The 18,954-nt window shown below is 37.8% G+C and overlaps 1 protein-coding gene across 1 annotated transcript in view; it reads left to right on the top strand.

Moving 5' to 3' along the window:
• LOC122806083 (immunoglobulin superfamily DCC subclass member 3-like) overlaps nt 1-18,954 on the top strand; it is a 1,389,320-nt gene that overhangs the window by 1,329,273 nt on the left and 41,093 nt on the right. The window contains exons 11-12 of the mRNA XM_044076321.1: nt 2,298-2,402; nt 18,063-18,201. Of these exons, the coding sequence (XP_043932256.1) occupies nt 2,298-2,402; nt 18,063-18,201 (244 nt within the window). The remainder of the gene's footprint in view (nt 1-2,297; nt 2,403-18,062; nt 18,202-18,954) is intronic.

Raw genomic sequence — 18,954 nt, forward strand, 5'->3', positions numbered from 1 at the left:
CTGGTGTTAATTGTGCTTAGAATGTTTCTGATGCTGCCTAGGACTGAGTTCCCTGCTAATACAGCAACTACTAACCATCCATGATCCTGACACAGCTTGCGCATATTTATTCTAGATTCTGTGGCTGCTATGCATCAGGTAAGTGATTCACTACCCATGTATGTATTTTACTGCAGTTAATGTGGTCACTATCCATGGCAGGTAAAGATTCCTGTTTCAGTTAATGCTGGGGTAGTGATAAGGGTACTAGTTAAAGAGTCTGCACATGCGAAAGGATGGGGATGGTAAAGCCTACTAAGCTAAGGGATACCATGCATTTTGTGAATCTGTGTAATAGGAGAGACGTTAGCACCAGAGAATCAAGAGACATTCTTTAATGGGAGGATTGCACCTTGGAGAAAAAAGGCTATCACATTCAAGTTCTCTGCTGGACTGCAGAGGATCCTGTGATAAACATGATGTTGTTTCCCATGTGACACTGTACAAAGTATTTAGTTTTCTGACTTTATACCTTTGGTAGGCTTAAAGTGTAGTAAGAGTCGAGTATGTGGAACATATTGTTCTGTGATGAATTTTCACTGTTTTGAAATGTATATGCTCAGTACATATTTGGTGACTCCTCAGTGCTATTAATTCAGACTCTGTTATGGAAACGTACTGAATGATTTGTACAAACTGTATATTCTATCTGAATATGTTGTTAAGAGTTAGAAAATCTAATTTTTTTAAATTGTATATATTGTTTCTTTACTGACATCTAACAAACTGCAAGTTAGTGTGGGTTCACCTAGCTCAGCATTCATGTTAAAAGTTACCACACTTGTTACACAACTGACAACCATTACCACATGGCAAATCCATCAGTCCATCTGAAACCTTTTTTTCTCATTTTTACACATGGCAGAAACCATCTTTACCATTATGGGTTTGAGTGATTGCCAGAGCTGTGCACGAGGGTAAGGGGGTCCACACAGCCTATCTGGACCTCGCCAAGGCCTTTGACACCATCCCACACTCTGGAATCATAGATAAACTTACTAAGCTGGGCATTAATCCCTACATCACTTGATGGGTTGCCAACTGGCTTACTGACAGAACTCACACTGTAAAAGTAGCCGGCTCCAAATCCAGCTCCAGACAAGTGACAATTGGAGTACCTCAGGGTTCAGTCCTGGGACCACTCTTGTTTGGCATCTACTTTTCTGAAGTACAGGCCAACACTAAGGGACTCTGGATAACAAAGTTTGCAGATGACTGCAAACTGGGAACCATTACTGAATCCCCAAATGATGTGGATATTCTACAAAAGGACCTTACAGAAACAGATGCTTGGTGCCAGAGCCATGGGCACAAGCTCAATGCCAAGAAATGTATAGTTATCCCCTTTGGGAAAAAGCATGTACCCATGAATTATCACATAGGTGGCAGTACACTAAACACTGAAAGTGTGATAAGAGAATTAGGGACATAGGTGGACAGTGGTCTCACCTTCGATAGCCACATCACCACAGCAGTCAGGAAATCCTTCTATGTGGCACATCTTATCACTAAGGGCTTTTCATCCAGAAAAAAGGAGGTCATTGTCCCACTGTACTCATCCCTCATTAGACACATTATAGAATACAACACCCCGTTTGGTATGTACCTCTCAAGATATCTGCAACAACTGTAAAGGCCACAGAAATACCTCACTAAAAGAATCACAGGCCTAAAGCAGATGCCCTATGCTGACCGTCTAAAAAAACTCCAGCTATACTCTGTGGCATATCGTCTACTCAGAGGCAATCTCTGCTTAACATACAAGGCCATGTCAAACTCAGAGCTGTTGGACATTCTACACTTAAAGAAATCCCAATCCCTCAGAGCCACATGCTAAACCTTGTCATCACAATGAACAAAACATGTTGGAGGGATAGGTTCCTGACCCAGAGACTGCCCATACATGTCAAGCCTCTTTGGCCCTCTTCAGAAGGAACCTTGATGACTGGATGGGAGATAGGAAATTCACCCCAGGGATCACGTCAGTCACCCTGCTAGACAGGGGTCCAGGGAAGTAAATATTGTGGGAATAAATAGCCAGGTAATTGTTATGGATAGGCTTGTATAGGCCCTAGAGCCAATAGCCTAGTACAAACCTATGAACCTATGAACCTATGAACCCTGAATCTGGCCTTTACTCTTTTTTATATTATGCTTACTGTATGTTTTATGATTCATACCATACATTGCTTATTTTCACTGGAACTAAATGAAGTTTTGGCTTACTCTAAAATGCTCCCCCATTTTTTTACTATCAGATCCATCTGTTGTGTATGAAGTGAAGCTACTTGGATATAACCATCATGGGGATGGAAATTCAACTATACGCTTTGTATCCCTAAGAGATGCCACAGATAAAACAGGTAAGATCATGTTCCAGGACTGCTTTACTTTTCTTTTGCAGATTATCTCTGTCACTATAGTTATGAATATTAATTAGTACAATGTTCAGCCATTATCTCTGCACTGCTGAATCATTGTCACAAGAAGAAAACACTTCAGTGGTGGTGTAGCAGCAGTTTAATGGACAAAAAACAATATCATATCAGACTAAACACTTTTACACTTATACAACAGGCTTCATCAGAGTCTCAACAAAACATTATCACATAATCACTTAAATACCCAAATTTAAAATACAAATTAACCAATAACAATTGACTGGTGATTAAATGAATCAACATCCTAGATTTAAAAGCATATGTTATTTAATTTATCAAAAGCAAATGCAAAATTAAACATACTAAAATATTAAATTGTTAAATCACACACTTCATCACTAACATTCCTTAAATAAAGCCTCCTCCAACTTTTTTGCCTTTTAGTACACTTAAAATAAAAACATGATCATTCAGATCTATTTTAACATCCGCATTTAATTTAATTTGTCAGATCAATTCCCTCATCTCAAGTGCACAGCCAACATCTCCCCCAGTCTCTTTCACCATTATTCTGTCAAGAATGAAAAACAAAAAGTTTTATATGCCTAGTATGTTTTAGTATGCCTAAACAAAGCATTTGATGACCTTCCCCTTCTTATATCGTATAAGTGTTCATAGATCCAGTCTCTCAAACTTCTCCGTTATCTTCTCTACATAAAATGACAGGCATGTAGACCAAATAGCCACATATAGTACATTTTTGGTGTCACAGTTACTGAACCCTGGACGGGTTAATGACCTGTCAATCCCAAAAATTGAAATGTAAGGCCCATTGTTGATAAATCTGGACATTATGCATGTTTCACATTTAATCACCCAAGATTTCAACCTAGCAAAACCCACACATGGGTCTTTCTTGTTATCTCTTTTATGTTTTCTCCTAACAGAAGTGATCTTGGGAGTCATCCCCACATTTTCTTTTAACTCTGGTGTGAACACCAGATCATGTTTTTCTCAAAATTCTGGTGATCTGTGAGGCATCTGTGTTGAATGGTATGACCATTTCTCTTTTTGTATTTTCACATCTATCATTTACCCTCACCCAAGGTTCACTCTCTTTGTGAAGCTGAAATCCTTTTCTGCCTACCTTTTTTTTACTTCCTCACTAATCTCCTGAACCATACCTACAGGGTAAACTCTACATACAAACATTCTAATTAGTTTTTCCATTTCATCAAAAAATGTTTGCACAGCTAACCATTCAGATAGCCATTCCACTTGACCCTTAATCACTCCCTTCTTTTGAGATAGGGAGTGACAACTCTCAAAATGAAAAAATGAGTTAGAATTTGTCTTATTTGGAAAATTGGCAAGTACAAGGCTTTTCAGTTTTATCCTTGTATAACAAAACATCCAAATAGTCCAAGTTTTGGGTGCCCACCAGTAAATGAACTTCAAAAAAAGATGTTGAACCCTCTAAAAATTGACAAATTATAGAATGCCGGACATCTCTCCCTTCCATAAAATCAAAATATCATCTAAAATTCTAAAGTAGTGCATAATATATTGAATATATGGAGTAGAGAATGCCACTCGTTTTTTCCATTTGGCCAGTACATAGTTAGCATAAATAGGGGCACATCTGGCCCCTACAGAAACCCCTGACACCTGCCAAAAGTATTCCCTATTTTGCAACAGTTTTTATAATACAACTGAAAAGACTATATACTACATATATACACACTTATAGTTTTCTGACTCTGAATTATACAGTCTGGGCATGTAGGAGATTTACTTCTAAGCAACTCATTCAGACCCCCTCTTAACCTATTTAAACATAAATCTGCATAATACAGGGTCAGCAGTCCACTAAAGGTGAAGTTTTACCATTAGATCACTATACCACTATGTTAATGTGCCTCAAACAAACAAAACCAGCATTTCAGTGTATCAACTGATTCTTGATTGAAGCCAAAAGTATCACTGTTTTTGCTCATCTCTACCAGCGGACATGATTCAGCAGTGACCACACATAACACGATCAAATACAAGACACTGAATGATTGTCACAAAATAAAAACACTCCAGTGTTTAATGCATGCAATAGTTATTTAAAGATCTTGTCTAAATGGACAAAACAACCTCTAATTTCTTGTATCACTTTGTAACTAAAATGGGGAAGTCTAAAAGTACCCAGCCATATTTATGGCATTAATATTTATAGGTGGGCAGCAGGTGCTTACGTCATTTTGGGTGTTCAGCTGTAATTATGCTGGGTTAGCATGGATAAGTAATTGTGTATTAGTTAAGTAATTGCCAAACTGCTAAATTAACAGTTTGGCAAAAAATAATGATTAATCAGTTAGCTTTTTGCCAAACTGTTAATATAGTAGTTTGGCAATTGCATGACTAAAATACGATTACATACCCACTCTAACCCAGCATAATTAGAGTTGGACAACCTAAGTGTTGTAAGTGCCTCCAACCCACCCATAAATATAAATGCCATGAATACAGCTGTGTACTTTTAGGCTTCCGCATTTGGAAGCAAACTTTTAAATGAAGATTTTTTTTTAATGCAGCAAAATAAAATTTTATTTTCACAGAGAAAATTGTTTGCATGCATAGAGTTGCATGCAAACACCTTTTTGTGTGAAAAGTAAAATTTGTTTCTTACATTTAAACTTGATCTTTAAAAACTCACCTGGCTGATACTAGAATTTGTTGCCATGTTAAATAAATTTGTGCCTAGTGTCTTAATCTTTGATACTGTCTACATCTTCTGCCACCTGTTCTTTGCAATGTCTGTTGTGCCAAATAACAGAATGGATTCCCATGGAAGTGAAAACACATTGAGAGAAGTACTTTAATAAGAAAAAAAAAACTAAAATTATCTCTTAATGATTTTTTTATCTTCCAGACATTTTCGTTTTCTGTGATTTGATCATATCAATACATTTTGCTAACCCTTTATGTTGTATATGTATTTAAAACAGTATTAATTATGTGCATTTTTATCAGTCTTAACTTTGCATATTTGGCCAAAGTTAGGAATTTTATTTGGGGAGCCCCCAAATTTTATGTTGTTTTTGTAGGTTTTTGTCAGCATTTTCTTTGCTTGAAATAAGTATTGCAGTGTCTGTAGTTTGCTGAATGCTCCAGTGGGAGTCCAACATTCTATCCTATAGTGATTAGACAGGTAGAAATCTATTTAGGAGACCATAGTAATAGAGTATAATTGGTCAGAAGACCAGGCACTGGTCAGTGCCTCTATCTTTATATATTTCTGCCATTTTCTTGGTGCACATTCCTTTATAGATCTTGCTCTATCTCTCTCTCTCTCTCTCTCTCTCTCTCTCTCTCTCTCTCACTTTATCTGTCTCAGCTAGCAAGGTTCTGAGTTTATGGGTATTATTTACTCAGTGCTGTGGAATGGCAAAGGTGGTGCCCTTCTTATGACCACTCTTTTGGGGGCCTTGTCACAGAATGGCCTGCTGTTTATCTTAGTCAGAGTTGGTCTAGTCCACAAAATTTGAACACAGGTTCCATGTACTCTACTCCTTTCACTTTCCCCATGGATAGATAATGGCAAGGGGAAAGCTGGTGGTTACATGTTCCCATGCATCCAACTGGCATTCTGTAGCTTCTACAGTGTTGAATCTGAGCCTGCTGTTCAGTTGTTTGGTTGTGACTGAATGGGATAGGAAGCACACCTTTGGGAAGGGCGACCTGATGTTAGCAGAGGAATTTCCTGCCATGTTAGAGTCTGCCTTCCACTCATAAGTGCAGGTCTTTTTTTTCAGCTCATACCTATGTCAAGAGTGGGCCATTACCCCACATCTCAATGGTTATATTCCAAGATGATGCCTCCTCCTCCTCCTCCTCCTGAATCATCCCGGGCAGGGGAAATAGAGAAGGCCTAGGTTCCTGGCTCTCAAACAGTCATCGATAGTGATTGTTCTCTTCCTTGTGGTTTCCCCATAAAATGGTCCTTCATTTGGGAGAGCCCACAAGCTTATGAAGTCATCTTTGGACTGGCCTGAACTACTTCTTCTTTCTTCTGATCTTAAAACTTGGAAAAAACATGTAAAGAAATATGAGTGCATGAAAATGTTTAGAGCTCATGGTGTATCTTCATCAAGACCTCTGCAGCTAGCTCAGATGTTCTCCACAGAGCATTCCATAGAAATTGTTCTTTATTTAAGAATACAGTAGAGCTATTCTTTCTTCTTCCTTTTTCTTATAAACAGGGTAAAGGTGCAGTTTGATCCCAGATCATGACTTATTTGAGCACATTTAATGTATCATGTTCTGACTAGTGACTCCCTAAGCAGTTGTGCTGCTACAGGAAGTGTGAATGGGACAAAGATGAACTTAAACTAAAGGTCCCAACAACTTCATGAAGAAACACCAGCTTGTCCTGTGGGAATCCTTGACTTGGTAATACTCTAAGGAATGTTTCATCCCAATAATGTCCTGCATCTATAACATCTACCTCACAGAGGTAATAGCCACTTAGAGTAAGTTCTTCAAAGTGTCACAATTCAAGTCTACTCAGTCAGATGACTTAAAAGATGGAAGGGTAAGCATATAGATCATGAATACAATGTCTATGGAAGAGGTAGGCTCTTCAAACAAGGCTGCAGATAAAGCATTGCTTCAGGAACTGCTTGTCAAGCATAAGCTCAGCAGTCCCAAACTGACAAATGTATTTAGTCGTGTGCATGCAGACTATAGCTCAGCAATCCATGTTCTCCTGGTATAAGCCAAATGATGCATGTGCCATCCTGCATGCATGTGTTATACTTTGTAATCAAAGATTGTTGTTAGCATGGTACTCTAGTGTCCACCCCCATCCTAGCATGAACATGCTATCTGTCCAATCATCTGCATGCTGTTTCCAATGTACTGAACTGCAAACAAATTAAACTAATTGCCAGATGCAGAGATATTTTTACTCTTTTGTTAACAAAGTTAGCTCCCTATGCACAACTGCCACCGAGACTGCAGCTTCTGTATACACTAGCCAGTGCTGTCAAACACAGTAATGCAGGAGGAGAAGCTTTTAATAGGTACATACATTTTATGATTAAACAAGTGTGAGACTCAATCAAGACTCTTATTATTTATTTTTCTGTTGTTTGGATTTAGTGTGCTGAACCAGGGTTTGCGCTACTCTAATTGCACTGACGGTGACCAAAATCAGTTACAGTTTGAGTAAGTCCTTGATGAAGACATTCATACTGCCTTTAAGTCATATTTGTTAACATGTTTGTAACAGCAAGAGTGCATTTGTTTTTTGATATATTTGGTTCAGCAGAGGACTAATTCTCTACCACCAAAGGGGAGTTGAAACTAAATATAGTATGCTGACTCAGTTGCATTTTTTTAATAAAGTAATCACTACATCTGTCATGGGTAGTGGGTCACAGGTGTGTGACCTGTGCAGCAAGGAAAGCAGCGTCTTTATTTCTGTATTCTGTAGTCATTTGTACACTTGGATTTTATTTAAAATCCTACCGTGCTTCAAGGCCAGATGTTGGCTTGCCCGGGAGTCAGACTTTAGCTGAAGTACTTACAAGATATTCATGCAATAAAATAAGGGTATCTTAGCCAGTGAAAATGTAAAAAGGGAAACTATACGCATGATTTCAAGTTGGTTTCCAAAGTATTTGTTAGACAAGTACATGTAGCTTTGTATTAGCTAGTATTTACCTGCAAATTAAGCTTTTGCAGTCATGGTGAGATGGGAACAAATGGCTACACTGAAAGCTTCCAATAAATAAGCTGAAAATTACCACTTATGAAGCTACATTTATCAAATTTAATGAAAGCTCTCAAGTCCAGTGATGTTTCATTTTTTGTTACAGATTTTCAACATACTCGCCTTAAGATTCACTCTCTCTTTCTATCTCTCTTGCTCTAAACTAATCCAGAAAAACATAAACATTTTATTCCAATCTGTTTGAAGTGTTAGGCTTTGAGTTACTAATAAGCATTATCCTTTAGTCTTGGGGTCTGATTTCCTCAATCACTTTGCTGTCATGCGCGCCTTGGTTGTCTTTGATAAGAGGCACTTGTGCATAGTGGACTTATCTAATTAACAAATGAGTTAGAAATTGTGTCTGCTTCTGGGAATTAGTTCTCTTCATTTGCAGGTCAGTCATTATCCAATACTGAATGTTGAAGTACAGATTTATTAACTTTTATGTATTCATGTTTAACAGGATGGCCAAATGGGAAGAACTATTTTACAGTGGTCATCCAAGGACAAAAGCTGCAGACCTAAATTCTTTTACAAACAAAAAGTCCATTTTATAAGTAGAATATATTAAGTACACAGAAATGAACATTCAGGAAGTATAGCATTATGACTTTAAACAGGTACACATTCCATCCACAGTTTCATAAGAGTTAGATAACTTAATATTTGCAGTATTTATATATTGACACCTGTTCTTTTATTCTAATACATCATAACCTATAGTATAATCATCAAAACAAGACCATATACATTTTTGACAACTAATGCAGTAAACAAAACTGTACATAGTGTGTCCCACCAGTCTGCCTGTGTGCAGAAACTGAGTCTTGACAATACATGGAGTCCTGAGCCAACACTGCTTTCCTGACCTGTGTTTAGACAAAACAGTTGTTTGAGTAGGTTTTACAAGTTCTAAAGGTTTACCATCAAACCACGCTGAACAGAGCTACCCCTCTTTCACTGATTATGGCCCATATAAGATATGTGTATTTCTGTTATTTTCCAAAAAAAAGACCCCAGAAATAAAATATACCAGGGATGTTAATGAGCAGTGAACTGTAGATTTAGGAGCAACAGGTAGTCATAATTTTGGTGATAAGCTCAGAGCACTCTCCTTACTGAGATGACAGGCATGAATTCTAGCTTTGGTATCAAGTCTAGGACAGATGGCTACCTGATATAAAATGTCACATGTACACAACTGTGTGTCTGAGGGGCTAGTTATGATAATGTTGGCATAGTTGAACAGCCGAAGAATGAGTATACAGAGAAGTGTCTTTCTAAGAATACTGTGTGATAAAAACAAAGTATTATTGAAGTGGAAACAGTTGTTGGCTGCTTTAAAAAGAGTGCATTGATGACAGCAAGTAAGATATAATTTGTTGTCAGGCAAGCATGTACCTGAATACCATAGTTTGTAAATTACTCTAGAATAGCAAGCTACATGTTAAATTCATGAATTAGTAATATTCAGTTTCTGTTTATATCAGTCAAATCCCAAAGCTGTATTTTACAACAGTCTAGTATCTCTTTATTAAATTTGAGTGAATTAAAGGAGTAGATATCTTGGTGTTCATTTTTGCAAGGAGATCTGCTTCCTGCACTTGTCAACATGGGAACTTCAGCCTCCCTCCCCCTCTCAACTTGTATATAGTAACTTCAGGTCACACATATTCCTCAAAAGGTGTAACATTTGCTTCGGATGGTATATATATTGATAGATGAATAGATAGCTAGATAGATAGCTAGATAATTTATTGTGGGATGCAACAATGTATTTTAGCATGATGCACATTGTATTTAGTTGTGTAAGGCTTCACGTTTTTATGCTTCTCATCAAAGCCCCCATGCAACATCTGTGGTATTCCAGCTTGCATCTTTCCTTTCATGCTGTGCTCACCTTTAGGATGTCAATTGCTTCTTTATTAGTTTTTTCAGATTATGACCCTTCACTTTGGTTCCTCAGATGGAAGAGTCTAGGGGCTGCTCATTGGTAAGGGAATGCCTTCTGTCAAGATTGGCAGAGCTAAACTGGAAACATAATCCCACATTCATCAGTCCATTACTCTATCAATGGGAGAAACCATGCTGTGCTGTGAGCATCATCTGCCTGAGAGTGACATCAGGCATGCAAGGCACACATTTCTGTATGTCTATGCAAGGCATCTTTCAATACTCTTCCCTTCCTGTACTTTTGAGAACCGTGATCTCCACCTGATGTTACTGAAGAAGCACAGATCTCCACATCCTCCACCATGGGTAAGAGAACAGGTGTGAAGTCACATCACTCTATTCCATCTATCTAATCCTTCCTATGGCTCAAGCCTATTCTGGAACCTTAGTTTTCAAAAGCATTCATGAACAGTCCTCTTCTGTGTGTTCCTAAACCTTAGTTACCAGTGGCATTCACAAACAGTCCTTTTCTGTGTTTTCCTGAACCTTAGTTACCAGTGGCATTCACAAACAGTCCTCTTCTGTGTGTTCTTGAACCTTAGTTCCCAGTGGCATTCAAGAACAGTTGTCTTCTGTGTGTTACTGAACCTTAGTTACCAGTGGCATTCACGAACAGTCATCTTCTGTGTGTTCCTGAACCCTAGTTACCAGTGGCATTCATGAACAGTCCTCTTCTGTGTGTTCCTGAAACTTAGTTAGCAGTGGCATTCATGAACAGTCCTCTTCTGTGTGTTCCTGAACCTTAGTTACCAGTGGCATTCACAAACAGTCCTCTTCTGTGTGTTCCTGAACCTTAGTTACCAGTGGCATTCATGAACAGTCCTCTTCTGTGTGTTCCTGAACCTTAGTTACCAGTAGAATTCATGAACAGTCCTCTTCTGTGTGTTCTTGAACCTTAGTTACCAGTGGCATTCATGAACAGTCCTCTTCTGTGTGTTCCTGAACCTTAGTTACCAGTGGCATTCATGAACAGTCCTCTTCTGTGAGTTCCTGAACCTTAGTTACCAGTGGCATTCATGAACAGTCCTCTTCTGTGTGTTTCTGAACCTTAGTTACCAGTGGCATTCATGAACAGTCCTCTTCTGTGTGTTCCTGAACCCTAGTTACCTGTGGCAGTGGCATTCATGAACAGTCCTCTTCTGTGCCGGTAGGCTAAGTGAAATAAGACTTTACTTTTATGTTTGTCATTAATGCCATTTTTGCATAAATTACATCATGTTGTAGTGAATTAAAAAAAAAAACTTGAATTTAACAACATGCACCTGAATGAATGTTTAAAGTAAAGTTATGATTCAGAGATTTGAGTCCAGGATTTGTATTCATGTGGTGGACATTTGACAATAAACTGTACCTTGCCTTTCTCTTATTAGCATTCACCAAAACTGTGCAGTTGTCATGTCATGTTTACCTGGCACTATGCTGGCAGGAGAAATTAGTAGAATTTTGTATTGCAGGATCATCTGTTGTCATTTTGATTTATTATTATTATGGTAACAGTTATAGACTATGAATAATAAAAACTATAAGGTATAGCAAACGTATTGCATTACATATACTTGACAACAAATGAGTAAATAAGATTATCGTCAATGCACATTAAGTATATATAACATTTTGCTTCTTACGCATCCCTACCTTCCCTCTGACACTTTTTGTATCTGTTCGATGTCCTTTTAAATGTCTCTGCAGATTCCTGATTCATTACCCATTCTAATTGTCTGTTCTGTTGGTCAAAAAAACCTTCTTTGAAGAAGCACTTTTATAAACTAAAGAAGTACATCCCACAAACTTCTGCCTGTTTTAACCCCTTCTGTCTCTCCTGTTTGACTCCATCATATGACCCCATTATGTCTTTCTGACATGAACTTCTGTGGCCATATTGTGTCATCTTGACTCTTCTGGCTGGTTGTGAGAAGGGATCCAATTCCTATAGTTTATGGTGGTTTACTATCAAAATTTACACAAAGTTTGGAAGGCCAAAAGGCTGTTTTCAAGTTAAATATTCGAGTCTACATTAGCGAGTGGTAGTGTGAATTCGGTAATGTGGAATCGATGTTCTGATAACAGATCACACTACAGTGGGGATCGGGAAATGTACCCTTTTTTCACTGTTGTGTGATGTTGGAGATGGAATGTATAATATGGCAGGGTGTGTAGGGGGCAAAAATGTTACCGGTAACATGGGCTTTTGACATTGGAATTTCTGGTGTTCAAATGCCAATTCCATGTTACCATTTCCAAAATTTTGGTAATTCTTTATTACCAATTTCGGCTAACTTGTTGGATCAAAAGGTGGAAATGATTTTGGTTTTCCACATTTTGACAGTAAACCATTTATGGTCATATTCTTTCACCACTGATTTTTGGCTTACAGAAAGAGAAAGAACACAGTCTTATGAATTCAGAGTAAATTCTCCTGGTGCCTTTCAGAAGTAACTTGTTAGCTTCTTTCGTACATGAAATCAAAGTTAACAATTGTAGCTTTAAGACAGGTGAAACTTCATAGTGAAGAGAGACTCCAGAGGATAATATAATCAGACATGATTCTGTCCTATTGAGTAGTAATATTTGCGTGTTTGTACTTTAATGTAATGCTGACTGTATAGTGACACCTATTGTAAATCAGATTCAGTATTACTGTCCATTTTCCCTGCTCCTTGATCAGAACTGGATCCAGGGGGGTGTCACAGCATTAATTTAATTTAAAAAAGCACACACAACGTGTTTGTGTGTGTGTCTATGACATGCGCTACATAGAAAGGCCTGATTAGTTAATTATTTTACTCAGGTTCAAACCCTGAACCTTGAGTACAGGAGACAAGAACCTTAATCCTCTTCACCGACTACCTGTGGTAACAGTTAGTCATTTCAGTTGGTTGATGTCCTGAAATGGGTACTTTTGTCATTTATTAGTTCATACATTTTCACTGCTTAATGGAAACATTGTTCAACACAAAATCAAAATGCACTCTAAATGTTGCTGTATTTAATAAGAAATATGTTAAATCAGGAAGGTGAATCAAATAACACGTGTTTATGCATGACCATGAAAATATATGCATGGGACCCATAGCCTAAAAACAGCCTAGGGACCAAGGTGCACTTAATCCACTACTTGATGGTTACATTCACAATAAATGCAAGTTTCAATGCATATCTAATGCCTCTTATCTGTACAGAATTTTGCAGAATGTCCAGATTTTTGCCTCATATTTTTTGTCTGTTTCTCATAAAATGTGTGGTTTTCTGGCAAATCATCCTGGATTGAAGTCACTAAATAGTGACAGACATTTGAGTTCGAGACTTCATACCCTACAAAAATGTCTGAAAATGTAAAAGCTGTCATTCTATTAACTTTCAAAGTTAATAAGACCAATATTTAAAAATTGTCCCTATTTTTCGGCCTCCCCCCATTATTTATGGCTTTGTCTAGGTTTATTGTGCTGAGAAGTTGACAGGTATGTGCTGTTTTCAGTGTGCAGCTGTTTTGTTTAACAAATGGTCAACAATGACTGTGCTATAAAGCTTGTAAGTAGTGTTAGTGGTGCAACAGGTAGCACACTTGCCTCTGGTGCAGAAAGATGTGGGTTCTATTCCCACATAATGTAGATGGTCGGATGATACTGCAGTGCCTTGTAAAGGAGTGTTGCATTCCTGAGGGTGTCTTCCTTTGGATGAGATGTTAAACTGAGGTCCCATCTGCCTGTGCTCATGGTAGGTGCAAATAGATCATTGACATCCATCTGAGCTATCAAACAGACTAGGGAGAAGTTCCCTGATGCCCTGGCCACATTTCCTCTAGTAGTGTAAATACCACCAAGGGTCTCCCCTATTAAAGAGGCTACAAGCCTAGTGGGACTAATCTAGCAAACAACGTATAAATACATTAAAAGTTTTAAAATAAATGTACATCTCTGTGTTCATTTCAAAAGGGAAAAAGAAAATAGTGTGCATGCTGACAGGTTTGGACAGTGTGGATGGTAACTGGGGGTGAGAAACAAGCAATGACTGTGGGGGTAGAGCTGATTCATCTTATGTGTTTTGCTATTGGCAGCTTTTGATGTAGTGAATGTATTGCTTGCTGTGCAATGCCTTCCCCATCCCTGGAATACGTGGAACATTATATTCCCTCAAGTGAGAACTAGGTGACTGAATGGATATTTGGAAATTCTCCCCAGCCTGACCGTCCAGGCCATCCTTGAAAAAAGAGGTTTAAAGGTGGGCACTGGCAAGGTGTAAATGGCCACTAGTCTCAGTTGCCCTCTATTTCCTATTAATGATCCTATACCATTGCTGAAGACAGAATTAGATGTTCTTATAAGTTCATTATTATTATTAATACATAGTTAGACTTTACCCTAGAAAATATTTGACCTAATTTCCTAAGTTTCCTGTTAGCTGTGAGAAGCAGATATAGGTAATGTGCTAATTTGTGTACTTCTACTGGGGAGTGCCAGCCTTTGCAGAGTTGTACATCTGTAAAAACTGATAGAACTGATAGGAGTAATTAATGCACATATTTTAAATGTCAAGTACTCATCCCAAGTTAGATTATAGCAATAGTCCCTATCTGTGGATTATGCGGAGACTTTCGTATTGCTAGTGTGGCTTGTTCCTAAGGCAGGTGCATAGAGACTGTATTGGCATCCTAGTGCATGGTTTGCTGTACAAGGGGAGGGGCATATGTCTCAACTTTGCATACAAATTCTGGACAAAGCCAAAAAGCCCAAACCAGGGACACTTTTTAAAAATGACTCTAATGCACTTAAAAAGTTAATAGAAAAACAGGTTTTGCATCAACGTGCACTTCCTGAGCAATTAAAAGCATGAAAGTCTAAAATCTGGCATTAGTGACTGGCTGTTAGTCCTCAGAAATTTACCACAAAATTGAAAATATACAAGAAACAGGACAAAACTATGAAGGACGCCAGTGAAGTGCTGAAAAATCAGGGACAAATGAGAGGTATTGGGGAAGCCTGGAGTAGCAGCAGTATGCATTATAGTAGGTCCCAATGAAAAAACTCCTCTCCTAGCATCACAATGGCTCCATACTACAACATCCTGGTTTTCTTCGTGTCTTGCTTAAATAACTGAGAGGGTATCAGGACATGAATTAGAATCATTTTTAAAAAGTGTCCCTGGTTTTGGGGTCTTTAGCTTTGTCCAGAATCTGTGTGCAAAGTTGAGATCTATGCCTCCCCCCACCATCTTGGATAGTAATGGCTACAAAAATAAACCAAAGGTGTTCATTGCCAGTGTCAGTGGTTCAAAAGGTAACACACCTGCCTTTTGTGTTGGAAGATCAAAAAGAAGGATGTGAGTTGTACTGCCATTCTACATGCTTGGATTAATTTTCAAATTGCTGATACTGGAGTGCAGCACATGTGGGGTGGTGCTGCTGCACTCCTGAATAATGCGTCATCTTTCAGATGGGACATTAAACTGAGCTCCTATCTGCTTGGGTTGGTGGCAACTCAGGCGGATGTAAAAGATCCCGTACCACTTATCAAAGACAGTAGGGAATGTGCCCTGACCAAATTTATCCTAGCAGTATAAATACCACCTTCTATAGCCTCTGAAAAGAGAGCTTTAGCCTAGTGGTACTAGCCAATTCAAGAAAGAATAACTAAACACATAAATAAATATTGTCAAGTCCAAGTCTAACAGAATTATTTGATGCACTGACTACGTGTGCTAATTACTGGGGAGTGCATTGTTCTACAAAATGGCAATATATGCAATACATTATTTTGCTGGTGTCCCTCTAGAATATCTGTCTTTTGTATCCTTCCCCAACAATGGTCCTTATAGTCATTTTGTCAGAGTAACACTGACTGCTCATTTTCCTTTTCACATCTTCTGTTCAGATTCTGAGCCTAGTTGTTGCTGTTGTTGAATGCTGTTTTTTCTGTCCGTGTGTTTCACCAGGCCTTCTTTGAGATACCAAGTGTCACTCGTCACGTACATGAACAACACTGTGATGTAAATCCAGGAGGGCATGCCTTCAGGCCTATAAGCACTGACCCTTCTGAGGGTCAGTTACCCTTAAAAAGTAATCATCCTTCATTTTATGTGCTGGCACTTCATCCAGACTAAAACTCCACATAACTGGAAAATCTTAGTAGTTTATTAGACAGGATCAAAAGTATTGTTTCTATGCTTTGTTGGGACCTGCAAGAAATAACTGGGCATCATTTACAGGGCTTTGTGGCTTCTCCCCGATTTGTGGGTTTATATGGTTCAGAAATTTGTTACTTCAGAGCTGACATTAAACCATCTGCATTGTTATATACAAACTGCAATCACTGTACAGTCACGTTGTTCTTTGCATCCTTCATGTAAGATGTAAAAGATCTCTGGACAACTAGAAGTGAGACGGTGAAACTGTTTTGTACTGTGGAATCCCCTATATTCTGTCTGGGGGGTGCCATGGGCTGTTATACAATAGAAGAGACACTACTGAGGCAGAGCTGTTTGCCTTTTGTCTCATTCTGGTCAATTACTGCTCTATGGCAGATGCCCTGTGACTGCTTAACAACAGTATGTTAAGGTTACTAACAGAAAATGTTCCAAATAAAGACAAAACTACACCTGACATACCTAAATATGTTAGCTATGTATTCAAATCAAGGTGCAACTTCAAGCCAGATGTCAAATTATATGACACAATATAGACATTGTTGTGCTTTTATGTAGGTGTGAAATGTATGTATTTCCTGGTATTTCATATTTGCTTTCTGAGGTTTGCTTTCTTAGCTTGTTTTTATTAGCTGCTTTTCACAGAAGTTTAAATTATAAACATGCTCATCATTCTGTACATGTTATGAGGCATGAGACAGCGGTGGTAGAAAGTGGGAATAAAGCACCGATGGAGATTTTTAAAGTCTGGTTTAACAAGCAATGACTCAACTCAGTGTCTTGTAAGGTAATTGAACTGTGTAACTAGTGCAGAATTATGAAAAATATTTAAAGCAGAGTGATACAATGAAAATGGCTAAAATTTAAACCTCAATTTTAGGTCCTAATAGATGCCTGTTGCCTTTGTGCTTATGTTGATAATGATTAACATGATAATAAATCTTAAGAAATCTTAGAAACTGTTATAATACTAATAAATATAAATGTAAATACACTAACGTGCTATTACTTCTGGGTGAGGTTGGCTGTTGCTGTCTTACTTTGTGCAGAAATACTGCTACTGTCTGTAATATGGTAAGATAGAAGACAGAAATGCAAATGCAATCTATGTAGCATGGGTGGAAAAATGGTCAGAAGGAAATATAGTTTTTGGGCAATTATTTTAATTGCACTGATATTTTTTATTCAATTTGGTACTCCTTACCACTGTTACAGGAAAATTAGCTTAATTATGAAAAAAAATGGCTGTCTTGAAAAAAAAAAAACCTTGATTACCAGCTGCTGCTAATCAGAATGGCATTTCATTTGCAAATCACTACTTTGCATTGCAGATTGAGAAGTGAGTCTACTTACATTTAGTCCCGATGTTCCATGGCTTTATATGTTGGAATTCTATAGGAAGCTGTTTGAATGGCATTGTACAATCAAAACATGAATATGTGAACCATTTTAATTAAGATTGCCCCTCTTGTCAACTGTTCTTTTGGAAAGTCTTACCCTTTTGTTAACTGCGGGCATGGCCTTTTACACAACTGTGCCACTTTTGTGACTAGCTAATCCTTTAATAATTGAGCAGATGGTCACAACTTCCAGCCCGGAAATGAAGCCCCATTATTTTCATATTGGCTGTTTTCTGAAACAAAGTTTTTTGCTGACATTTTATTCACCAGTTTACAGTGACCACTATATTAAGACCCTTAGGTGACAGGATGTAATGTTTTTGCTAACACTTGTTTAAGTGGGAAAGCTATGCAAATATCTTATGACATTCCCTTTCTCTTTGCCAGTACTGAATACTCCTTGTGACTGTATGAAAGACGACAAGAACAATAAAACCTCAACAACAGGAATTATCATTGGCATTCACATTGGAGTCACATGCATTATTTTTTGTGTTCTTTTCCTCATGTTCGGATACAGAGGAAGGTGAGTTTTCTTAATACAAATTTGTATTGCACCTATTGTTTGCATGTTTTAAACTCATGCCATACCTCTTAGGTTAGAAAAGGCCAGTCTTTTGTTGTTGAAATTGGCAGTTATGAAGAAAATCAGTTATTCTTCCACAGTAAAAACACATGAAGAATCAAGTGAAGTGACAGAGATGTCTGTGTACCTAAATATGTGTCATGAGAAGATTGTGTGCAAAACAGATTTTATATATATATATATATATATATATATATATATATATATATATATATATATATATATATAAACAGAAATATGAGAAATCTTGTGCAGTCAATGTGCCTAATAGTAGAAAATGTTAAATATTTGACTCGTTTACATTAGACACATTTTTAAACACTGGGGGGTACAAGAATGGTTATAAACTGCTCACTATAAATTTGCTAATAGCTGTGTTTTGCTTTATATTAGATGCAGAAGTCTGCTATGGTACATCTGCAGTTTCCTCTTTTTTACAGCAAAGGTTGATTTTCATCCATTGTGCTGAGATTGTATTGCATTGGTTTAATTGCACATGGAAATATTTAGCCTGTTAATGTTGGGCACTTTAATGCATAAATATTCTTGTTCCCCTCATCTCCTATCTCCATTTGTCCCATTCCTCCTGAATGTCTCTTTAATTTCCCTTTTTGCCAGTCATTCCAGTAGTCCTTTCTATTGATACACAACTGTCTCAGTGAATAACTATTTATAGACTTTTGCAGATGATGA

The sequence above is a fragment of the Protopterus annectens genome, chromosome 7.part0 (genome assembly GCF_019279795.1).
Source record: "Protopterus annectens isolate FY-2018-M chromosome 7.part0, PAN1.0, whole genome shotgun sequence".
Taxonomy (NCBI): Eukaryota; Metazoa; Chordata; order Ceratodontiformes; family Protopteridae; genus Protopterus; species Protopterus annectens.